At 29.5% G+C, this 22,325-nt stretch overlaps 3 protein-coding genes across 6 annotated transcripts; 1 reads left to right on the top strand and 2 right to left on the bottom strand.

The window, feature by feature from the left end:
• The first annotated feature begins 183 nt into the window (after positions 1–183).
• Positions 184–1,764, top strand: LOC108452383 (uncharacterized). 4 transcript variants are annotated; one of them, XM_017750169.2, is made up of 4 exons: positions 184–509; positions 675–959; positions 1,148–1,294; positions 1,388–1,764. In XM_017750169.2, exons 2-4 carry the CDS (start codon positions 792–794, stop codon positions 1,553–1,555), a joined length of 483 nt encoding a protein of 160 aa, XP_017605658.1. In that variant the 5' UTR covers positions 184–509; positions 675–791; the 3' UTR covers positions 1,556–1,764. The 4 variants fall into 4 exon arrangements, with proteins under 4 accessions (XP_017605658.1, XP_017605655.1, XP_017605656.1 ...); XM_017750166.2 differs by having other exon boundaries at positions 249–509; positions 1,382–1,764; XM_017750167.2 differs by having other exon boundaries at positions 254–509; positions 777–959; positions 1,382–1,764.
• Positions 1,765–4,598: 2,834 nt separating this feature from the next.
• LOC108452562 (peroxiredoxin-2B-like) lies at positions 4,599–5,824 on the bottom strand. Its single transcript, XM_017750359.2, has 3 exons — positions 5,593–5,824; positions 5,233–5,312; positions 4,599–5,070 (listed from the first exon to the last, which is right to left on the bottom strand). The coding sequence occupies exons 1-3, from the start codon at positions 5,745–5,747 to the stop codon at positions 4,817–4,819; spliced, it is 489 nt and encodes a 162-aa protein (XP_017605848.1). The 5' UTR covers positions 5,748–5,824; the 3' UTR covers positions 4,599–4,816.
• Positions 5,825–6,830: 1,006 nt separating this feature from the next.
• On the bottom strand, positions 6,831–11,090 carry LOC108450034 (protein NRT1/ PTR FAMILY 1.2-like). The gene is made up of 4 exons (XM_017747461.2): positions 10,762–11,090; positions 10,259–10,476; positions 8,038–8,588; positions 6,831–7,939 (listed from the first exon to the last, which is right to left on the bottom strand). Exons 1-4 carry the CDS (start codon positions 10,868–10,870, stop codon positions 7,075–7,077), a joined length of 1,743 nt encoding a protein of 580 aa, XP_017602950.1. The 5' UTR covers positions 10,871–11,090; the 3' UTR covers positions 6,831–7,074.
• Between the last annotated feature and the right edge of the window lie 11,235 nt (positions 11,091–22,325).

Genomic DNA, 22,325 nt, shown 5'->3' on the forward strand with positions numbered 1-22,325 from the left:
TAGATTTTTGCCTATTCAAGTACCAGACTAGTTGACCGGAAAAAAATCGGTATCAATTTAGAACAAAAGAAAGCTTTAAGTATTAATCTGAAACAAATTGACAAATTCGAGTACTAATTTTATATTTAACCCAAAACAAAAATTAACTAAAAATTTAGGCCCCTCTCCCTCTCTTGCCAGTTGCCTCCTCCTTTTGCGGCCTCCGCTAATGCTCTTACTCCCTTCTTAAAACAAAATTTAAAAACTGAAAAAAGATCCAACGATCCCTAATTGTCCAACCGTATCTAACGGTCAATAATTAATTAATCTCGCTATAAAACGAAAATCAAACTATAGTGGTCAACCATATCTCAAGAGATGAAAGCTGATCAAAAACGGTTACTCTCACCTTGGATTTCTAAGGAAATTAAAAAAATTGTTTGTTTCTTTTGTTATTTGAATCTTTGGAAAGCTGCAGTTTATCGCTTTTGTTCCAAGTGCTGAGATCACATCAGATCAGATCGTTTCAGGTAAGCTTCAAGAAAGGTCATTTAATTCAACTATTTTAAGGAATTTATGTTTGATAAATCAAGCAGCTGATAATGATTTTTCGTTGTTCTTCGGTTCGAATTTTCTGGTGGTGATATGCTAAATCTACTAGTATTAATTTTTTTAAATGAATTGTCATTTGACAGCTCGTTAAATATCTCGCTCGCTTGTGCATTTCTGTTGCTTGAATTTGGTAATGATGTAAACAAGGGTTAGATTAAGATTTGTTGATGGTATGATTTTGAAAGATTAAAGGTCCAACCATGGAGGGGGAAAAGTTGCCGCGGATTTCCCGGAAAGGGATTCAGGAATATCTGAACAAAGAGACGCCTCATGTGGAGCTACAAAATATAACTGCTAAAGGATTGATAATCGATCATGCCCGTAAGGGATTTGTGCGCTGTACTTTCATCATACCGCCTTCTGCATCAGTTAAATTCTTAACTCTTCATCTAATATAACATTTCACTGCTATTTTTTTTATCTGTACAACTATGATTTAAACCCAAGTTTTTTTTTTTTAGATAGTTCACAACTTAGGTTTCATTCCATTACTTATTTATACATTAAAAACAAACTCATATATATAATTGATTAAAAATTGTTTCAAATATAATAGGATGCACATGGAAACTGGCAAGTGGGTGCAATTGCAACGATAGTTGACATCGTTGCATCAATCGCCATATGCACCGAAACTGCAATAATTCGAGGCAATGTCACAATGGATTACAACATTTCATATTATTCATCGGCTAAAATTCAAGTATATTCCTAAAAACTTTAAAATTCCATTTATATATATATATATATATATAAACTTTTCGATGGTTTACCTATGTATATACATAAGTTGCAGGAAGAAGTAGAGATAGTGGCAAAAGTTGTAGGGAACAAAGGAAAGCTTAGCTCAATAAGAGTGGAGGTGAAGAAGAAAGACAATGGAGAGTTAATTGCAATTGCCAAACAATGGACTGCTTCTAACGAATTTAGGGCACCATGGATAAACCATCCTAGCAAACTTTAACAACTATGTATTATTTAATTTGTTTTCTTCTTTTCTTCATTTAGAAATATATATAACTAAAAAAGTTAAAAGATTGTATTTTGATACACCAATGAAATTCATACATATTGATATTTATTGCTTTGTAATTGACTCATGTAAGTTGTGAAAAATTTTAGTAGTAAATGTGACACTAAGGAGTGCACAAACTTTAATCCCAAAATGATAAATTTCTATTTGACTTTATAAAAATTATATAATTGATGTGATGTTAAAATTGTTAGTTGACCTCTAAAAAATATTTTTCTTTTTAAAATTTAAATTCATATAATCATAAAATTATATTTTTTATAAGGGTAAACTACAAAAATAGAAAAATAGTCACTTTTGTTTGTCTCATGTTACATTTTAGTTACTTATGTTTCAAATGTTACGTTTTAGTTACTTATGTTATTATTTTGTTACGAAGTGTTCACTCTTCCGTTAAGTTCTGTTATCTCCCTAACGGTAATTCTATTAAGTGCCAACTTGAATTTCCTAATGGGATGAGAATAGATTTTTAATTAAATAAATTTAATTAATTAAAAATTTTAAAACCTAAATCTTAGTTAAAAAGCCATTCATCTCCCCCTTGTTTTAGTTTTCTTTTTCAATTGACTAAAAAAACTATTATCATCAAAATTTTGTATTCACGTGCAAAAACAAAAGAGGATTCAATGGAAGGTCCAGGTATGTCTTTTTCACTAATAAATTTATGTTCTAAGACTTAAAATGAAGTGGTTGTCGACAAATAAGAAGATGGTAATCGTTTTTATTCCTAATCATTGTATTTTCCAATTCTTCACGTTATTGAATAATTGGTTTCTCAATCCGTTTTTTCTGATCTGAATCGGCTTGTTTGTTCACAATTCCTTTGTGGGTATCTCTTTTTTCTGATCTGAAATTCTTTTAGTTGTTAATATTCATATCAAGAATTTTAATTTAGGGTTTTTATTAAACAATAAAAAATCTAATATTTTATTTTTCAGTATTGAATAAAAGAGATAGAGGAATGCAAAGAAGATATACCTGAACCCTCCATTGAATTCATTTTTATGAAGCAGTCAATTTGATGTCAACTATTTTGATTTTAATAATAGGTTTTCCACTCAAATAGAAAAAAAATCATTGAAAAAAAGAAGAGACTGAAGAAAAACTAAAAAGAAGAGATGAACAGTTTTTTTTTAGTTAAGGTTAAGGTTTAAAAATTTTAATTAATTAAATTTTTTTAATTAAAAATCTATTTTCATCCCATTTAAAAATTTAAGTTAGTATCTAAAATCTAGTTGGACTGCCACGTAGGATTACCGTTAGAGAGATAATGGAACTTAACAGTAGAGCGATCACTTTGTAGCAAAATAGTAACATAAGTGACTAAAATGTAACATTTCAAACATAAATGACTAAAATGTAACATGAGACAAATACAAGTGATTATTTTTATAGATTACATTTTTTATAATTATAAAATTATATTTTTAGTCACACTAAAACTTTATAATTTAATTCTAGCTCAAAAAAGAATTTGTAACTTCATCTTAGAAAAATAAAAATTTAAGGCCGCCCATCGTTGGGACTTGGGAGTCTGTAACAGGAGGAAATTTGTGATGGCGTTGTGTTACTTGTAACCGAAGCGCAAAAGAGAGTAAAAGAAATCGAGGTTAGTCCCGTACGAAAATTCCCCCCTTTTTAACTTTTTAACTTTGTCTTACTTTGCTAGTAATCAATATTTTTAAAAATAGATTAATGATCAAATTGATTAAATAATTAATTTTATTAAATGGATTGAACGAGTTAAACTATTAGACCAATCACTGTCACTTTCTGATCATAAGTTGAAAATAAAGTGAAAACAAATAAGATAAAATAATTATTAATTCAAATATTTTTCGATTATGGTTTCTAATTTTTTTACTGGTTAACAACAGTTTTTTTTTTTTCAATTATGACAGCAGTTAAATTGACGGATCAATTAACATTTTATTCAATCTATTTAATCTGTTAATTAGACTCAATTCTGACAACTTTAATGCCAAGGTCTCCTTTAATTTTGTTGCGGTTTAAAAACAGGATTAGTCTTGATCTGCATCAAAAGGGTGCATTGTCTCCTTTAGCAGGACACTTGTGTGTGGATTCGCAGATTCAATTTTTAAAGCAAGCAAAACCGGACAATCGATCGATCTCTCTCCGTCTACTTTTTATATATACACGTATTATGCATGTATATAAGCCAAAAACCATATTGTTTTTGGTATTTCATCCTGGGGTCCTTCTATAATATGTTGAAAACATTAACCTCCCTTTTAATGCTTCTTTTAAATGTATCTGTGCAACATATCGTCTGTTCTGGCAGTATTTAGTACTTATCAATGCATTTTGCTGTCACTTTTATAATTTTTGATATAGAACTAAATTTTATATATTACATCAACACCATATTAAAAATATATAATTAAGATATAATATAATAAAAGAATATAAATACAAATCTGAAATAAATATATGAATGTGTTAAAATGTGTCAAAATTTTTATCAACTATATCACTTTAGATTATAATGCAAAAATAACACACATACAAGTTAATGAGATTTTGACATTGCCGGAAAAATTTAGGACTTTGAGTCCTTTGAGTATTAAGATTTGAGTTTTATTATGCACAATTGTCTTGTTTGAATCTCTAATACCATTGTATGTGGTTGTTATAAATGTGTTTGTTTGATTATATTTTAATTTTCCATTTGCTTGTGCTTTTGTGTTGATTTGATTATCTTTAATAGTTACTCAAATATATATTTATAATGTACTTTGGATCGGGTCAAACAAACCTAAATTTTAAAAAAAAAAATTTATTTACTGAAATTCGATCAAACTTAGAGATCAAATAAATTACTCAACTTGCTAACAGATCTAATTATAAACAAAAAACCATGGAATAACTTCTGATGATACAAATTCTGATAGGTCAGGTCAGAATCGTACTAAACCCAATTTATATGTAATCAGACTTTTTAAGCAACAATCACTTTTCTTATCTCAAGCTGCGAAATTGCTTTATGTAATGGAATTTCATCCTTCGAAACAAAAGAAACAACAAAGTAGGAAACCGTTGTTTGTTTAAGAATGTACACTGAAAATTGAACTTTATTACAAGAAGATTCTAAAACACACTTTATTCAGTAGAATTGCAGAACAAAAAGACAGTAGTGGAGTTGATAAAGTAGCGAGCAATCAGCCTTAAGAGTTAGAGAGCCTTAAGCATATCTTCAGCGCTGGAAACTTTGAACTGCCCATCCGATTCCACGTTAGCAACTTTCACCTTAAGATCATCAAGCAACAAAGCAAACCTTTGTGATCGAATCCCAAAACCTCTGTCCGACACGTCAAGCTCAAGCCCTAGTGTTTTTACGTAAGCACCTGAGCTGTCAGACAAGAACTTTACGTGCTTGTTTTCGGGATATGACTTGCCCCATGCCCTCATCACATATGGATCATTAACTGCAACAGAAACCCCAAAATTCGTTGCCTGTTTTCCGTAATAATCAATGTCTAATTTGTTTGGTCGTAAAATTTATGATCAATGTTTGTTTTAAATTAACGCCTGTTTCAATTTTAAAATGAATTAAACAAGTAGTGGAAAGTTAGCAAGTTGATTATTACCACTGATGACGATAATCTCACTAATGCCTTTTGACTTGAACTCCTCTGCCTTTTCAATGAAACCTGGCACATGTTTCAAGCTGCTCGGGAATTGGAAAACAATTAGACAACATATATGCGATTTAAGGACCCATCTGTAAAGTTTTCTAATCAAATAACAGCGAAAATAATATTTGAAAGGCCTTATATTTGTTGTAATTGTGAACTTAATAATATATATCTACAACATTAAGAAAATTAAAATCCCAAAGTAACGATTATAAAATATACATAAATGATAGGATCATTATTTAAACAGGTGGGTGACAATACCAATATAGACCTTGTTTTAAAAGCGAATAATTTGGGAGCTCGTTTTACCTGCATGTGGGGGTAAAAGCACCGGGAACTCCACAGAGAATGACTTGTTTAGCGGCAGCAAGGGAGTGTACGGACACGTTTAGAATCTGATGGGCCTCATCAGCATATGAGAGAGTACCATCGGGAATCGTGTCACCGACCGCAATACAAGGCATTTACTTTTGTGGTTTTTCTTTTTTTTTTTTTCGTTATGGATTCGTTGGTGGGGTGAGAGAAGAGGGTTAAGTTTTGCATGTTTGCGTATTATCAGTATCCATATATATATGTAGAGGAGGGATGTTTGTTGGAAGGACAGAATCAATGGTGGTGGTACCAACTTAGTATAAGGACAATGAAGTGTGGACTTTTGCTTACGGTTGGCTCGATAGAGATGGTGGGGTACTAATTTCTCACTTTTAACTCTTATGATCCATTTTCTTATTGTTTTGATTAAAGTGAGAACATAGATTTCAGTATAGTTGGCAAAAGCTAATTATGCGCATGTTGAGATCTTCAATTTCATCATACTGTTTATGCTTTATAATTTCATTCTATTTTGTAAGTCTTCGGATGTTTTTGTAATATAAAAAATGGAAGATGCAAAAAAGAAATAAAATGAACATATGGTACCAGAATGTAGTCCATTTATTCTATAGACAATGGGGTTCTTGCTAAGTAAATGGTCCATCATCAATGATGTCATGGCAGTAGCAAACAATCTTGGTAGTGTCAATAATTGAGGTCTTCAAGGACTTCTGGTTTTGCGAACAAAAAACAGACACCACCTATCAATAAGTTTCGTACTACTAAATATTTGGATTTGTTTATTGCAACGTGTACCTCCCATTTTCAAATGATTCGAAGGGACCATTATTGACGACTGTATTTGAATGTTGCAGAGCAAAGAAGAAATTATAATACAACAAATACTCCAAGAAAAAAACCCAATAAATTGTGATCAAACTTTAATGTAAATAATTGTACTATTTCCTATCAACTTAAGCTGTCACGAAAGTCAACAACATATATACAAAATGCTTTCCTAGAGTGATGTTTACGAAGCATACATACATTGATATATAGACAAATAAACAAGAAAGGCAAATGTAGTTTTAATAAATGTAGGCATCAAGCAGCTGAAACCACTATTGGAAGGTAAACTTCAGACTCAGATCAACCCACTATTTACTGCAATATTAAAGCAGTGTGATAAAAATACAATGTAAAAAGAGGGTAAAGAATGATATATATGACACAGATTTTGGAGAAGAAATTCACACAAATGATATGCATAAAAGATGTTATATGGTTTCAAAAACTATATTTCCTACTCACTAAACACCAGACTATATTTTATATGTAGACAAATTTTGAACTGCAACAGTCATTCCAAAGCAATCATCAAGCTAACAAATATAAGGGCTTTTTCCGATCAGTGTAATCTTCTACAATCTTCAACCCATTTCACTTCAGGTTTTAACCTTGGTTCCTATATTAGACAAATCATCTTCCTGCCATCGATTTAACTTTTGTTGCTTGTCGACCCGTCGGTCCATAAGCCCAGGCACAGAGGAAGTAATAGAACAGATTGATGAAACTCAATATGGCAAGAACCCAATAGTAGTTGTCGATGCGACCTTTGTTTATGTTGCTCGAAACCCAACTCTCTTTACCGCCTTTTGAAGTAATATCATCGATGATGCTCACAACAACACTAGCTAGCACATTTGCCACAGCCAATCCGAGTCCGAAGAGGGCAGCGGCAATGCTTGACATACTCTTGGGTAACTCGGAATAGAAGAACTCTGTCTGCCCTATTGCAGTGAAGGCCTCAGCAAAACCATTCAGGCAAAACTGTGGCACAAGCCACATAGCAGACATTTTCACAACTGCAGTAGGGTTGTTTTGAAACCCGGATCGAATTGCTTCCTTTCGTCGTGCATTCTCGACAATGGCTGAAACTACCATAGCAATGCAGGTAAGAAAGAGTCCAATTCCCATCCTTAGTTTGACACCAATCCGTACTGGTTTACCCTTGATCTTTGATGCCATGGGGAGGATCGCACGGTCATAGAAAATAACCCATAGTGCAAGGGAGATGATGTTGAACATCCCATAAGAGCCTGCTGGAATCTGAAACTTTTTTGTAAGGTGTCTGTCCATAGAGCTAGCTTGAAGCACAGGAAATGAGTTTTGGCTTAAATTTATGGACATTATGATCCCAGTAGACCACAATGGTAAGACCTTAATCAGCGCTTTTAGCTCTTCCACTTGCTCTACCGTGCAAAGACTCCATGGATTTGCGGCTGAGCCATCCAGAGCAATGTCTTGTTCGGGGTTTTTGATGATGCAAGCTTTGTTTAAAAATCTAAGAGCAGGGCAGCAACATGGTGAATAAAACATGTCAGTCAAAAAAATCAAGAACGACATTTAAATGGTGAAGGATACTGCAATTATTGTTCGTACCTTAATTTGTCCGTTGGTGCAACAACGTTAGAATCCCTTTTATGATGGTAACTTGCAGTTGAGTTTGGAAGTGGAAATGTCAGATTTCGGTTTTTATAAGCAACGATGATTACTTGAACAAAGCCAGTAAGCAAGCTCTTGCTTGCCTGCTGCTTAAGATAGAAGGGAGAAGCAAGGAAAAACACAAGAGCGGAGAGCAACATTAAGATTGCTGGAACTCCAAAGCCTACTCTATATCCAAAGTGATCTTGAATATAAACAATACCCGTCAATGCAATTAAAACAGATATAGCTGCAGATGCATAATACCAGCCAAAGAAGCTCTCCAAGACCCTGACATTTTTCGGATTATCTCTTCGGTCCAATTGGTCAGCCCCAAATGCCAAGGAGCATGGTCTAACACCACCAGCTCCAAGGGAAATGAGAACAAATGAGAAGAATAATAGAGTCATCTGCGCCGATGTTGGAGAACTGCAGGTCTGTGTCATTAGGTCGCAGGGAAGAGGCTTTGACTGTGGAACCATGGCTGTTAACCATAAAAGTATCATCCCCTAAAAAATTCGAGGTCAGGATTATTCTCATGAAAATGCATAATAAAGCATTGGAGGGAATTCATGATAGTGTATTGGAGATGTGGAATAATATGCTTGAACATAACTAACTCTAGGAAATCTATCAAAAAGATTGAGATCACGATATATTTAACCAAAACGAATTAAAGACAATACAAAATGGAAAAATATTGTTCTTTTGAATTTAAGAATTAGGAAGATTTAATTAACGGACCACAACTCCTTTAACAAAATTGTTTCTAAAAGAACTTTTAAGTGCAAACTAGCACTATTTCATTTTGGCCCCAATAGAGAACCTAATCATATGATTCAGAAGCCAAGTTGCTCACCCCCCAACTCTCTAATAGGATTGCACCAGGTGAGCAGGCTGGACCAGTGTTGAAAAACGCTCAACATAGAGATTTTTTTTCTGTAAACTAATAATAGAGTAAGATGATGAAAAAGTAAAACTGGTCCAGTGCCGATAACCATCAAATGTCTCTATTACTTTTCGTTTTGGTAAAAGTGTTGTCAGAGCTGGTATCGGGGTTTACCAGTAGAAACTTGGGAGCATTTTTGTCGAACCTTGCACCAGTGTTCCAAGGCGTAATACAGATCAACTAAAGCGCCTAGCTAATTACACTCCCAAGTCCTTAAGCAAGACGCTTTGATAAAGACCCGCACCATTTTTGTGCCTACATGCACTCTTAAGGGTGACAGCCTTTAGAAATCATGCTCAACTTAAGCGTCCCTTTATATTAGAAATTTTTGTTAGTGTATATGACTATTTATGTTGTTATGGTTTTAGTAAAGGAAAGGGGACAATGCAAAGTCTGTCCACATCGGGAGTAAGGAAAAATAATGGACTTGAACAGGACCATGCACAAGTTTCTTTTTTGAAAAAATAAGTGAAGGAAACATTGAGCTAGACTGTGATGATGAGTTCTAGCAAATTATAAAGATAGTTTTGATCATCAATACTTTCTACAATGAAACTTCTTAAATTCCTCCCAATTTCACTCCCCATAGACACAAGTACTTGAACAAATTATAGTGTTTGTTCAAATTATTTAGTCATAATGTTTGAAAAAAAAGGGAACTTGGTCAAAAAAAAGGGGCATTAATTTGGTCTAGTCTAGACCCAATAGCCAACAAAAACCACCCACCACAGCCACCAAAGTTTTTAGCTGGAGTGGCAGATATTTAGACCTGATATATATGAACAAGAAACTGAAAAAGTGGAGAGAGAGAGGGGTGTAGTCTCCTCGGTCCTCACTCATTTATTTAGCACCAGGCTTTATCCCCAATAATGATAAACTGATAGCAGTACCTCCAGAGCCCCCAAAAAAAAAAGGTCAGTTGTTTCCTATATTCACGTGGGCTGCCGGGACAAATCCTTTGTGACAGGCGCTAACTTAGCAAATGGAATAAAATAAAACATGATCCCAAGGGACATTCTTCCTTAAGCTAAAGCTGGCCATTATCTCCTAATTAATTAATATTTGTTTTAGTTGTTGTCAACATCTATAAATTATTGGTTATTTCACTTCCAAGTTAAGTCTTCCAACTAGGCTACACATGGAAACAATGACCATTAAGAAGAAAATCATACGACTATATCTCAAGAAACAATGAAACATCATAAAACTTGGGAGAAAATAAAATGTTACCAAGAGACTGCAAATGGAGCCCAAGCCGATGGTTAGGAATCGACCCAGATATGAATCAGCGACGAAAGCACCCAATATAGGGGTGAAATTGGTAGCAGCTTGCCAGAAAAAGAGAATATTGGTGCCTTTAGCAACTCCCATGTGATAATCTTTAATCAGGTACAGTATCATGTTGGGAACCAGCCCATAGCTCGCCACCTTCTCAAATGATTCATTCGCTGCATTTCAACAGGGAAAACCCATCATTTAAGTGTTCCAGAATCACCATGAAAACTCATCTAACACTAGAGTAGAAGTATCTGATGTGGATGCTAAGCTTTTTGCATGAACCAGAAAAAGTAAAGACATGCCACGATTTACCGCTTTTGGTAAACACCCGACAAACAAAGGTTGAAAACAAACGCAAAAGCTAAAAGATGATACACCAGAGACATGGTGAAAACCTCGTACAAACACCTATGCAACACAGTGCAAAAAGAAATTATGAGTGGAATGCATTGTACCTATTATGAAAGGCATGGTAATGAGGCCACCCTTGCTGTGTGTTTCAGGCATTTCTTCGTGAGACATTTCCCTTTGATTTGAAGAGTCCTCCATTTTAGTATCTTCCATAGTTGGAAGTGTAGCTTTGCTGCTTGTAAAACAGGGAAAGAGCGGAGATGGAGGAAGAAGATGAAATAATGAAGTTTCAAGTTTTGAAGGTCTCCAAGTTGTGGGTTTTTAAACCAAGAAAAAAGGAAGAGGTGATTGCGTGTAACATCTGATAAATAAATCAGAAGGGCACTTTCACCCAAAAATAAAATTATATAAAAAAAGTATATAGTAAAATAATTGAGGAATAGACATACCATGATCTTAACACCTTTTCTTGCTGGTTACATCAATCTTTAGCTTTCTCTTTATTTATTTATTTATCTATTTTTAAGAAATTCTTCTCTCTTTTATTTTTTGCTATAAATAAAGTACAAAAATATGATGCCCGGGATATGGTGCAGCATGTTACACTGTAATAGGATGGTCCACTAGTCCTTTTGCTCTACTTGCTCCAATCACATGTCAGTATCACTGTTAGATTTGATAATTCGGCTCAACATATTGTTGTATTTTATATGTTTTTATATGCATTTTTTAGATATAAATTATTAACTATGTTTAATTGTACTTAGTAATTTATAATTGATGTATTAAATATATCATGCTGACTGTATGCTAATGTATCTTAGTTTGATGGTCAATGTGTTAATGTCACAAATATGTCAGGATTCGAATCATGCTATTGTTAAGACTTTATATTTCTCTTATAATTCATAAAAATAAAAATAATAAAAATAAAAATCTAATATTAAATTAACATAGTTTTCAGTTAAAGATTTTGATGGATTAAATTATACAAAGCAATTTAACTGATATTAATGCAACAGTACTTTATAAAGTAGCATACAAATTCTTTTGATGTTATTAACCAGAATTAATTTATTTTAAGCAACTTAAATGTAAAAAAAAAAAAAGGTGATAACCAAAGCATTTGGTTTTACCACTTGTATTTCCAACGTTTTTGATTTCTTCTCACTCTTTTTTTTAAGGAAAGCCAGTTACCGTTCAAAAAAAAAAGAATGTCAAAACCTATAAATATACTTGCACTGTTAGCTCATCTAATATAAATCTAATTAAAATTTAATTACAAGTTTGGTGTTAATGAAGATAGAGCGGCAGTTACGCACTTTCCGCAAAACCTCTGGAACCCAAACCAGCAGTAGAGCACTGAATTTTGGTTCACGACGTTTCACATTGCACGTGGGCTTTTACACCTACTTTTTTATTTCATTCAGTTTTGGTTGTTACTTGAAGCTGGTTTACCGTTTTTAGAAATTCAAGCATTTGTCATTCAAAATATATAAACCTAACACAATATAATTAAAATTGTTTTGGCAAATAATGTAATTTTGATTTCTTTTATCATCATAGTTTACTTATTAATATGTTGGATGTAACAACTTTTTTTTGCAAGGTCACGTTGGTAACTGCTGTGTCGACGACTAAGCAAGATTCATATATACACTGTATAAGCCTGCATAGCATACCACTGTTCACATATTTCACTCTCCGGCTTTCAAAAGAAAAGATGAATAATTATTGAAAGAGGAGGGTCTTACCTGAAGTGTAAAAGAGAGGTAAAATTCACCAAATCCAAGCCCCGAACAGGACAAGATTGATTGAGCAAATATTTTTCGTCTGGAGTTACCCTGTAAACTGCACGAGTGTTAGCTATCGGACAATAAAAAGCTATTGGTGGTGGCAGAGGAAGAGTGTCACCGTCCACATATAGTGTCGTTTTGTCCATAAAAGGACATCTCATGGATTAGTAAGAAATGGTATCAACCTGTGTCTATACACTCTACCGCTCCGTTAATTTTAAATTTCATTCCTTTTTCTTTAGGATTATGGTTTTTAGTGGCATGTCAATAGTACCTTCAACTCCACATTTGACTGACTTTGAGTCAATATCATTGATTCATGCAAACTTGAAATATATTGTATGCTATGATTCTCGCAATTTTGTCTACAGAAGCATTGCACTACCTATACGAGATTTACAACTGAAATCTACAACTATAATGCGAAGGTAAAGATATTACCATATTAGCATTAATGGTTTCGTTACAATGTAGCTTCATTCGTATAGGTAGGTACCATTAGTGAAAGCAAAAAAAGATAGGATGAACGTATTATGTCTCACATTCACCTTATATATCGATCTATATTCCCTTTTGAGAACATGCTTAATGCAAACAAGGCTTTAATGAGAGTTAAAGAGAAGAAGAAACCTATGCCTTTTTCAATAAACAAAACCAAACTCATATCTGCACTAAAGATTGTTTGAAATAGTCAAAAAAAAAAAAAAGGAGAATTTTGTGAGGGCCCAGAATTATTTACAAAGGAATTTGCATTCATTGCATGAAGGAGACAGGGCAACAAGGACAACCATACCTCTATAGCTATTTAGGCTTTGCGTGCTGCAATTATTTCCCTAAAGTCCTCCCCACCACCCCCCCTTCTCTCTCTCTCTTTTTTTCTTTTTTTTTTTTTTTTATCTTTCAAGTTTCAATGGTGTGGTTATTCAATAACACGTGAACCAAACCAAACCAAAGCAATTTCCAATACAGCTCTTACATGAAAAAAAGTGGTGTGGGGATGAAGAAAAAAAAAGCCACTCAGATGCTGCTCAAATTGGGTCCTTGATCTTACATCTTATCCTCTATTGTTTGTTCACTACACATGAAAATGACACTTTTTTTTTTGTAAAAGAGGCGGCAACTTAATAACTAAAAACTAAATTATATATATTAGTGTAAAATTTATTAGATATCAATTTATAAAAAATAGTATGCAATCATGAACGGTATAATTATCTGGTAAATTAATCGTAAAATATTTTTAACTAATTATGTATTTAAAAGGAAATAAATACATGACACGTTGTTAATTTTATTTTTGGAATTAAATTTATTAAATAATAAATTTTAAGTTAAATCTTAAATAACAAATTCATATTTATTACGCTAACACTATACCATTCATTGTATTTGATAATTTAAAATGATTAATATTCGATAAATCAATAATATATAATTTTATACATTATTAACAAATAAAATAATATCAGTGAATTTCATTTTAATTTTTTAACAATACTCCAACATATTATTAAAATAATATAAACCCATTCAATAACATCTTATTTTGTCAAGGTAGTATAAAATGAAAATTTTGCAAAGGGAAAAGGTTAATGTTAGCATTTTCAGTTTTACAGACCCATTAGAACCATGCTAATTAAAACGACAGCTTGCAAAGAATCAAGGAACTCTATGTTGGGGGTAAATTAGGTGACTCAATTATAAATAATTTATCTAATTGCAACTAAATTGTTGAGTAATTTATTATATTTCTTGATTGTTTTTGACCAAAATTTTGGACTTTCTTAATTTTGAAATTTTAAGTAGTAATTTAATAAGTTGAATCATAAAGGAAAACAATCAACCAATTGGTGATTTGAAATTTTTTGGTGTAATCGAATTTCTTTAATTAAAAAAATTATATTTCTAAAAGAAGAGTACTCTTTGAAGACCTCTAATATTTATTTCCTTATTGAAGATGTATTTGAAGCATAAGTGAAGAGATATATTTTCACAAGCCAATATATGGGAATGAAAACCCCCTGGATTCCTGCCCCGCATAGGAAAATATGCTACATATATTTTTTTACAGTTTTCTTTCATGTCTTTGTTTCATTTTTTGCAATTTTCATTTTAATCATGCAATAATTTTAAAATATAAATAGTGTTAGAAGATAAATAAATTAAAAAATACATGTCTCTTTTCATTTATATCTTTTATATTTTTAAGCTGCTATAGAAAATTTCTTTAAAACTTTTTAATAATACATTAAATATTTTTGAAAAATTAGTTTTAAAACAATTTTTAGATTAATTTCCTTAAAAAATTTAATAATAAATAAATAAACTCAAAATAAAACTGATAATTAATTAATCAAATTTTTACGTTATTTTATTAATTTTACTTTAACAATATAATATTTTTGAAAAATTGTATGCATTCATTTGTATTTAATTAGCTCCTTACATTTATTTTATCAAATAATTTGAAAGTTTATTACTTTATAAAAAAAGATGTTTTTTTTTATAATTAGATCGATGGTCGAACCGGTCAAGCTACCGGTTTGTCGATCATATTAAAAAACTAAAAACAAAAATTTTGTTCAATCGGTTTTTTAATTGGTTCAATTGATACTTACCAAATTATGGTTCAATTGATTCTATACCCTTTTTGGACCAATACTCTAATTTATTCCCATTCCGACTAGTCCAATCCAATTCAAACACTATTGATGAAATTTTAATTTTAAATTAAAATAAACTTTTCAAAATTTCAAGATTATCTATTATTTTTAAATTAAAAATATTTAATTAAAAGGTATTTAATATTAAATATAATTACATATAAAATTAATTGATTATAAAATGATTTTTTCCTATTCCAACTTGCAAGAAAAATTATATAAAAGATGTAAATTAAAACAACCACGGTAAATTTATTTAATTTAATTGTTTTCTATAATTATTTATATTTTTAAATTATAGCATAAATGAAATGAAAATTTGCAAAATGAATATTCATTTCTTGACAAAGACATGAAAAATAGAAAAAATTTAAAAAGTATATGTGTCATACTTTTTAATTTGACGGGGATCGAGGTTTGATCGGTTTGGTCATTTGTTCAATTTTAAAAATATGGTTTTTATAAAGAAAATTTTTAAATTATTTGATAAAATGAATTTAAGGAGCTAATTAATTACAAATGAATTTCAAAAATATAAATTTATTAAAGTGAAATCAATAAAATAACGTAAAATTTGGGTTAATTTTGTATCAACTTTTTTAAAATTTGTTTTAATGAAATTAATTTAAAATTTTGTTTTAAAACGCTATTTTAAAAATTATTAAAACAATATTTAATGTATTGTTAAAACTTTTAAATATATTTTTTCTATTGCAGCTTAAAAATATAAAAGATGTAAGAATCATTTTTTAAAAAATTTATTTTCTAAAATTGTTTCTATTTTAAAATTCTTGCATGATTAAAATGAAAATTGCAAAAATGAAACAAAGACATGAAAAAGAAAAGAAAAAAAAGTGTAAAAAAGCACAGGCGGCATATTTTCCTATGCGGAGGAATTCAGAGCAGGAGATTTTCATTCAATATATGTCTAATTAAGAAAAGGCTAGTTATTGTAACAGTATGAATGATAGAGAGCATTTATTTTATTCATTGCGAGTAACTTGTTTTGATGTAAATTTGTTGTAAATAAAATATTTTTAATGCACAGTTTGTAACAATACGAAAGTTTTGTGGCGTCGATACCTTCAATACTTACAATGCTTCATTGTAAATGATTGTTTTAACTCACACTTCTAATGCTTACGATGGCTCTTTTTTATCCCAATGGTTAGAATTTATTTCCTTGATATAAATAAAGCTTGAGGACACATCAAGAAATAATTGAGAGATATACAAACACTTAAAGCAAACAATTTAATAAGAAATCTTTTAGTTATTCGTTTATTTCATCTTTTCTTGTACATAATTATTGGGCTTTTTGAAATATTCTTTTGTATTAAATAGTGAAATTAAGTTTTTGGGTAAAGAGCTTTAAAGGGATTAGAGATGTCCTAGTCTAGCCTACAAAACAATGGAAAATGTTTTATTTTAACTTAAGTGAAAGATGTATATTATAAAGCTTTATGTATTTACCTTAAAAGTACAAATCGATAATATTAATAATTATTTTTGTATTTTTCATATTTTAACAATTTAAATAAATTTTTGTGATAGTTGGATGACCACGATGTGGTTTATCTAAATTATTCTTGATAGAATTCATAATTGTTAACATATTGACACGATTGTTATTAATTATTTAATATTACATCACTAACTTGTTTGTAGTGATGGTTAGGAGTTTTGTCTAACATCTAAAAGACACATATTTAAACTTTCTTTTAATAGATTATATACCATGATATGATTTTATCATTTTGAATTAATTGAATTTAATGATATAGTAAATTTTCCTTAATTAATAAAAATTTCTATAAAAGATTCAAACTACAATATTTAAAAAAACCATAAATTCTAAATATTGCTATAACAAAACTTAAAACATGGCTAATCATTTTAGGATGGAGAGGATTCTGAGACCTACCCTTCATTCCTTTTCATTTCTTTTATCTAGTAGTTTGGGAAACTTCATGCTTAAAAGATAGCTAAGCCTAAGATCAATTATATTGGCCACTTCACTTCACACTTTTAGAATTTTTATATATTTTTGATAGAAATATAAGGTTGAAATTCTTTGCTTTTTTTTTTCAAAAAAAAAAATCATACATTCTCTAAATAAATGCATCTTAATTATATTTTCCTTATTTTGATTTGTGATTTATGTAGCTAATGGTGGAGTCAAGATGCTAATCTTTGGGTGCCTAGGCTAAAATTAGACGTCATATGTAACAATCAATTTAAATATATAAAAAATTAATTCAAAAGAAGCAATATTCTAATATGACAATCAATTTAAACATAAAAACAGTCGATTCAATTCCAATTTGACAAATTCATGATCATCCAAAAACAAGTATATATATAAATGGGGAAATTACAAAAATCTTAAACTTTTTGAGGGGCCTACTTTTATTTTTGAGAGAACCATAGTATATTATTAAATTGTAAAAAATTTAAACCTTGGAAGTCCACAGCCCCCCTAAGCCTCTACTAGGCTCCACCATTACATTTAGCTTCAAAATAGTGAGTAGAAAATAAGACAAGTTAGCATTGAAGTTGATTCTTTTTAATTTTGAGTTCATGATTCATCTTTATTTTTGAAAAATTACGAGACTAGGTCAATTACAAAATATTTGCAAGAAAATGCTTTCAACTAGAAGTATTTTCTACCTCCAATATATTTTTTTTTGTGTTACTTTTTGTAAAAAAAAATTTACAAAATGGGTCTTTATATAGATATTAATCTCATTTATTTTATTTTCTTAAGCGATGTGGGATATGTGCCTATATAAACTCAAAATCCATTTACAATTTGTTTCTAAACAATGTGGGATAGTTAACTGTTTTAACTAACAACATAAGATTCAGAGTAAGCAATCTTACATTGTTTAGGAACAAACTGTAAATAAATTATAAATATATATAAACTCATATCTCACATCATTTAAGAAAATAAAAGAAACGAGACTTAAAATCTATATAAAGACATATTTTATAATATTTAACTTTATAAGTGCTTAGTGTTTTATTGCAAATACACTGCAAATCAATTAAAAACGCTTTTAACTAAAAACAATTTTGAAAAAAATTTACCTAGTTTGATATAAAAAAAAATGAAAATTTTCAGAAACTCACTCTTGAAAACGTATATATTGGTAAATAAAATTTAATAATTTCGTTATCTGGAAAGCGGATTCTCCTTCGAAGAAATGTAATATCCTATTGTTGACATGAAAGGGGCGGTTGAACGAACATTTCACGTGATAAAAGGACCTAAAAGTCAGCATCAACGACTTGAATTTTGCAGCGAAGTTTGAAGTTATATAGGCAAAATCTTTTACAATATTTTTCTATTAAAAGTAATATAGGCAAAATCCTTTACAATTTTAAATGTAGTATCGCGCATAATTTTAATTAGTATTTTTAATTATTTTTATCATTTTTTAATTAATTTTGAAATAATAAATTTTAATTATTGTAATTAGGTAAAGTTTTAATTTAACAATTCAAAATAAAAATTCAAATAATCATTAAAGTATTTATATCATAAATGCAAAGTAATATTATTCAAAATAATAAGTAATAAATAAAATTAAAATATATAAATTATTTTGATAATTTAAATATAGTGGTAATAAAAATTATTTGTATAAATTATAAAAAATTGATACATTGTAAATTAATCTCTTTACTATTTAATTTAATTTTTATTTTCTTAATAATCAATAAATTGATCATAATTGTTCGTAAATAATGTATATTTAATATAAATATAACACATTAGATTATATAAATGTATTATTTATAAAATTTTATATTTGAAATATAAGTTACTTATTATATAAATAACTAAAACTTGCTATTCAAAATTAATTTAATATGCTTTTGTTTTATTTTTTGGTAAAAATTAAATTAAAATTAATTCCATATAAAATTTAACTTTTATTTATTTTTATATAAATTCATTTAATAAAATTTTTGAAGAAAATTAAATTCTTATTTATAACCATGCTAGTTTTTATTTTCAAGTAAATTTATTTAACTAAACATATTAGTAAATTATTTATTTATTTATAAATGTGCTCAATCTTATGAATAATAATAAAATATTTAAAATTGTAAATTCAATAATATAAACAACCGTTCAAAAGTTTCTTAAATCTCTTGTTTATATATATTAATTATAAATTATTAATAAATATACCGTTAAAATATGTTGTTAGTCCTTGTACTTGTATATGAATTTAGTCCTTATATTTTAAAAGTTAAAAATTTTAATTTTCTTATTTTTTAATTTAAAATATTGGTCCAATCATTATAGTCATATTTATTTTCTAAACATAATTAAAATTTTAAGTTGACAAAATTTCATAGAATTTCCCACGTTGCTACTCAACCCATAAATAAGAAGATAACACGCTTCAACATACTTGAACACACATTCTCTTATATTGACAACAATACACATGCCAATTAAGTTAAGACTCAATTAACAAAACTACTTATGATTTTAATAACTAAACACTTAATTTTAACCTTTTAAATATAGAAAAAATATTAATTTTGTAAAAATACAATAATATATACGATTTTATCATTTAATTACATTATATACAAAATGACCTTTTGGGTTCCAATTGCATTTAAACTTTTTAGGCATATCATCCAGGGAATGGAAAGGAAGGGCAAGAAAGAAAAAAGAAAGGATAAGACTAGATATGTTCCAAGATTTGATCAGGTTTGAACAACTCTCAGCCTTAATTGAAAATAAAATTTTATACTTTGAATTATATATTATTAATAAAACATTTTAAATGATAAAATAAACCTTTTGAAATTCAACAGACCAAATCAGAAAAGAAAAAAGAACCTTAAAAAGTAAATTATAATGGTTATACCGACGACAACCAGAAGAAGAAAGGAAAGTGTTTCTAAATTATGTATTTTATTTTCATATTAGCTCTTCCTTCTTTTGTAATAAACAATTGTGTATAGTAGCTACATACTTTGTACCAATATGGAGAACAAGTGGAAAACGGTTGGGTTGTTTATAAAAGGAAAGGAAGAGGGTGAGAAAAGGGAAGGAACGTTTGTCGTCACTGTGACTGAAAAAGGGAGGACCACTGGGCCGGTTTTTCTTAAGAGTCAAAAGGAAAATTTGAAAACTAACGTCAACTCATGCCTGCCTGCCTAATAATTATAAGCTGCTCTTTCTGCTTTGGTAATTGAATGAATGACCATTGAAACTGTGTAGGCTCTGAGGACGTCTTTTTTTTTTCTTGCATCATAATCCTCTTCTTTCACCAAACTAGAAACTCCGAATTCGCTACCGGATTTGTATTTTTTGCCTTTGGAAATTTGGATTTTTTTTTCCGATTACAATGAATAAATGCATTTATAATTAAGTTGACTTAGAAAAAAAATACCATCATAATTAATTATTACACACTAATAAATGTTAGGTGTAATATTAAGATACATTACATTCCCTAAAATGAAAAACAATGTTTGACAATATTATTGAAAATTGTAGGAAGGAGCAACATAAATCTCAAAAATATTAATTTTAGCAAACTCTAAAATGAATATGAAGTATAGTTTAATTAAAAAATCAATCGCACTTAATTTTAATACTCCGCAATTAGAGATTAAATTGAATAAATGATAATGCATAAGTTGTCATAATACAATATTATCATGGGTAAAATGTATTTCTCTTATACAATATTGAAAGTGGAGTGGGATAAAAGTCATATGATTTGAGCCCGTATCAAATAGTTATTTAACAAAAGTTTTAACTACCATTTTATATACAAATAAAAATTCCTTGAAATAACGTAATTATTTAAACTATTAATAAGATTAAAGGCATAAAATTTTAATAAGTTGGTTTGATATGTTGAACATGAAACAATAGACATCTTAGATTTTTTTTCGTATCAGTTGGGGAAATGAATTTGTTTGAGAATGTTGATATAGCTATGGTTAGCATGTGGATTGAACGCAATAAAGTTTGCTTTGAATGTAAACAACCAAATCCACATTACATAGAATGATAGCAAGAACAAGGGAATTTGGTTAAAGCAGGGTACAAGAGTTTTGAAGAAGAAAAAGTGGATCATGACAGGAGGAGGTTGCAGGATTGTTTCGACATGAATATTGAAAATAATAGAATGTAAAGTAAAGCGGTTAAAGGAGAAAAGGGCTTCGGCATTACTTTCCAACCCAAATTGGTCTATATTTAGATATAGTCAAGGATTGCTCATTTCGGACAAGGTAGGGGCCAAATTAATTTTTTTCACGCTGAACAACTGTGTACTATTGACCGGCATTTCCAATTTGAGGGACTAGAATTTGAAGAACTTAATTGAAGGCAAAACATGCAGAAGCCACTGTAAGCATAGACTTGTAGTTGAAGATATTAGAATACTGGGCAGCGGAAGCATACGCAAGTTGCTGAGAGACTAGTCAGAAGAAATGCTAAGCAAGCTTCTATCTTTTACATTGTTTTGGCTTCTACCTTGTTTATGTGTTTGACTTCGGACCTGTTTCGGTTAAAAAAAAACAAAGGTTGTTGTGGAACTGGAAACAAACATTTTTGTTATAAAAAAATATATTTAAAAATATATAACGAGGTACTTAATTATATGCGTTGTTATACTAAATTATTGAAAATTGGAATTTTAAAAAAGAAAATTCAAAATTTTAAATTTGTGCTATTTACAAGAGTTGGACGAATCTTTTGTTTTAATGATTGCAATCCTATTTTAAAACAAAACAAAATGGACGATTTTTTAATAAAATATTGTGATTTTATTAGATATTAACAGTTTCTATTATAATTGTTGTGGTGCTACAAAATGCAATACAATTAAATTATAAATATATATTGAAATTTGATTAAATTATCAATATTAATCCAATAAATTAAGACTCAAATTATTCAATTAAAAATTATTGTGTAGTTTAAATACTAAAACTTAATGAGATAAAGGATTTTATTAGATATAGACATTAGAATCACATATCTTCTTTGTTTATCTTATCTTATAAATTCATAGCTAATTATAAATTTAACCTTAATATTTAAATTTTTATTTCTTTGATTTTATTTTTATCAGTTTAATTCTCAACATTTAAATTTTAATCAAATTATTTTTTTTGAAAAATTCAAAAATTCATAATTTAAAAAATATACATCCATATATA

Source organism: Gossypium arboreum, chromosome 5, assembly GCF_025698485.1.
Source record: "Gossypium arboreum isolate Shixiya-1 chromosome 5, ASM2569848v2, whole genome shotgun sequence".
Classification (NCBI taxonomy): domain Eukaryota; kingdom Viridiplantae; phylum Streptophyta; class Magnoliopsida; order Malvales; family Malvaceae; genus Gossypium; species Gossypium arboreum.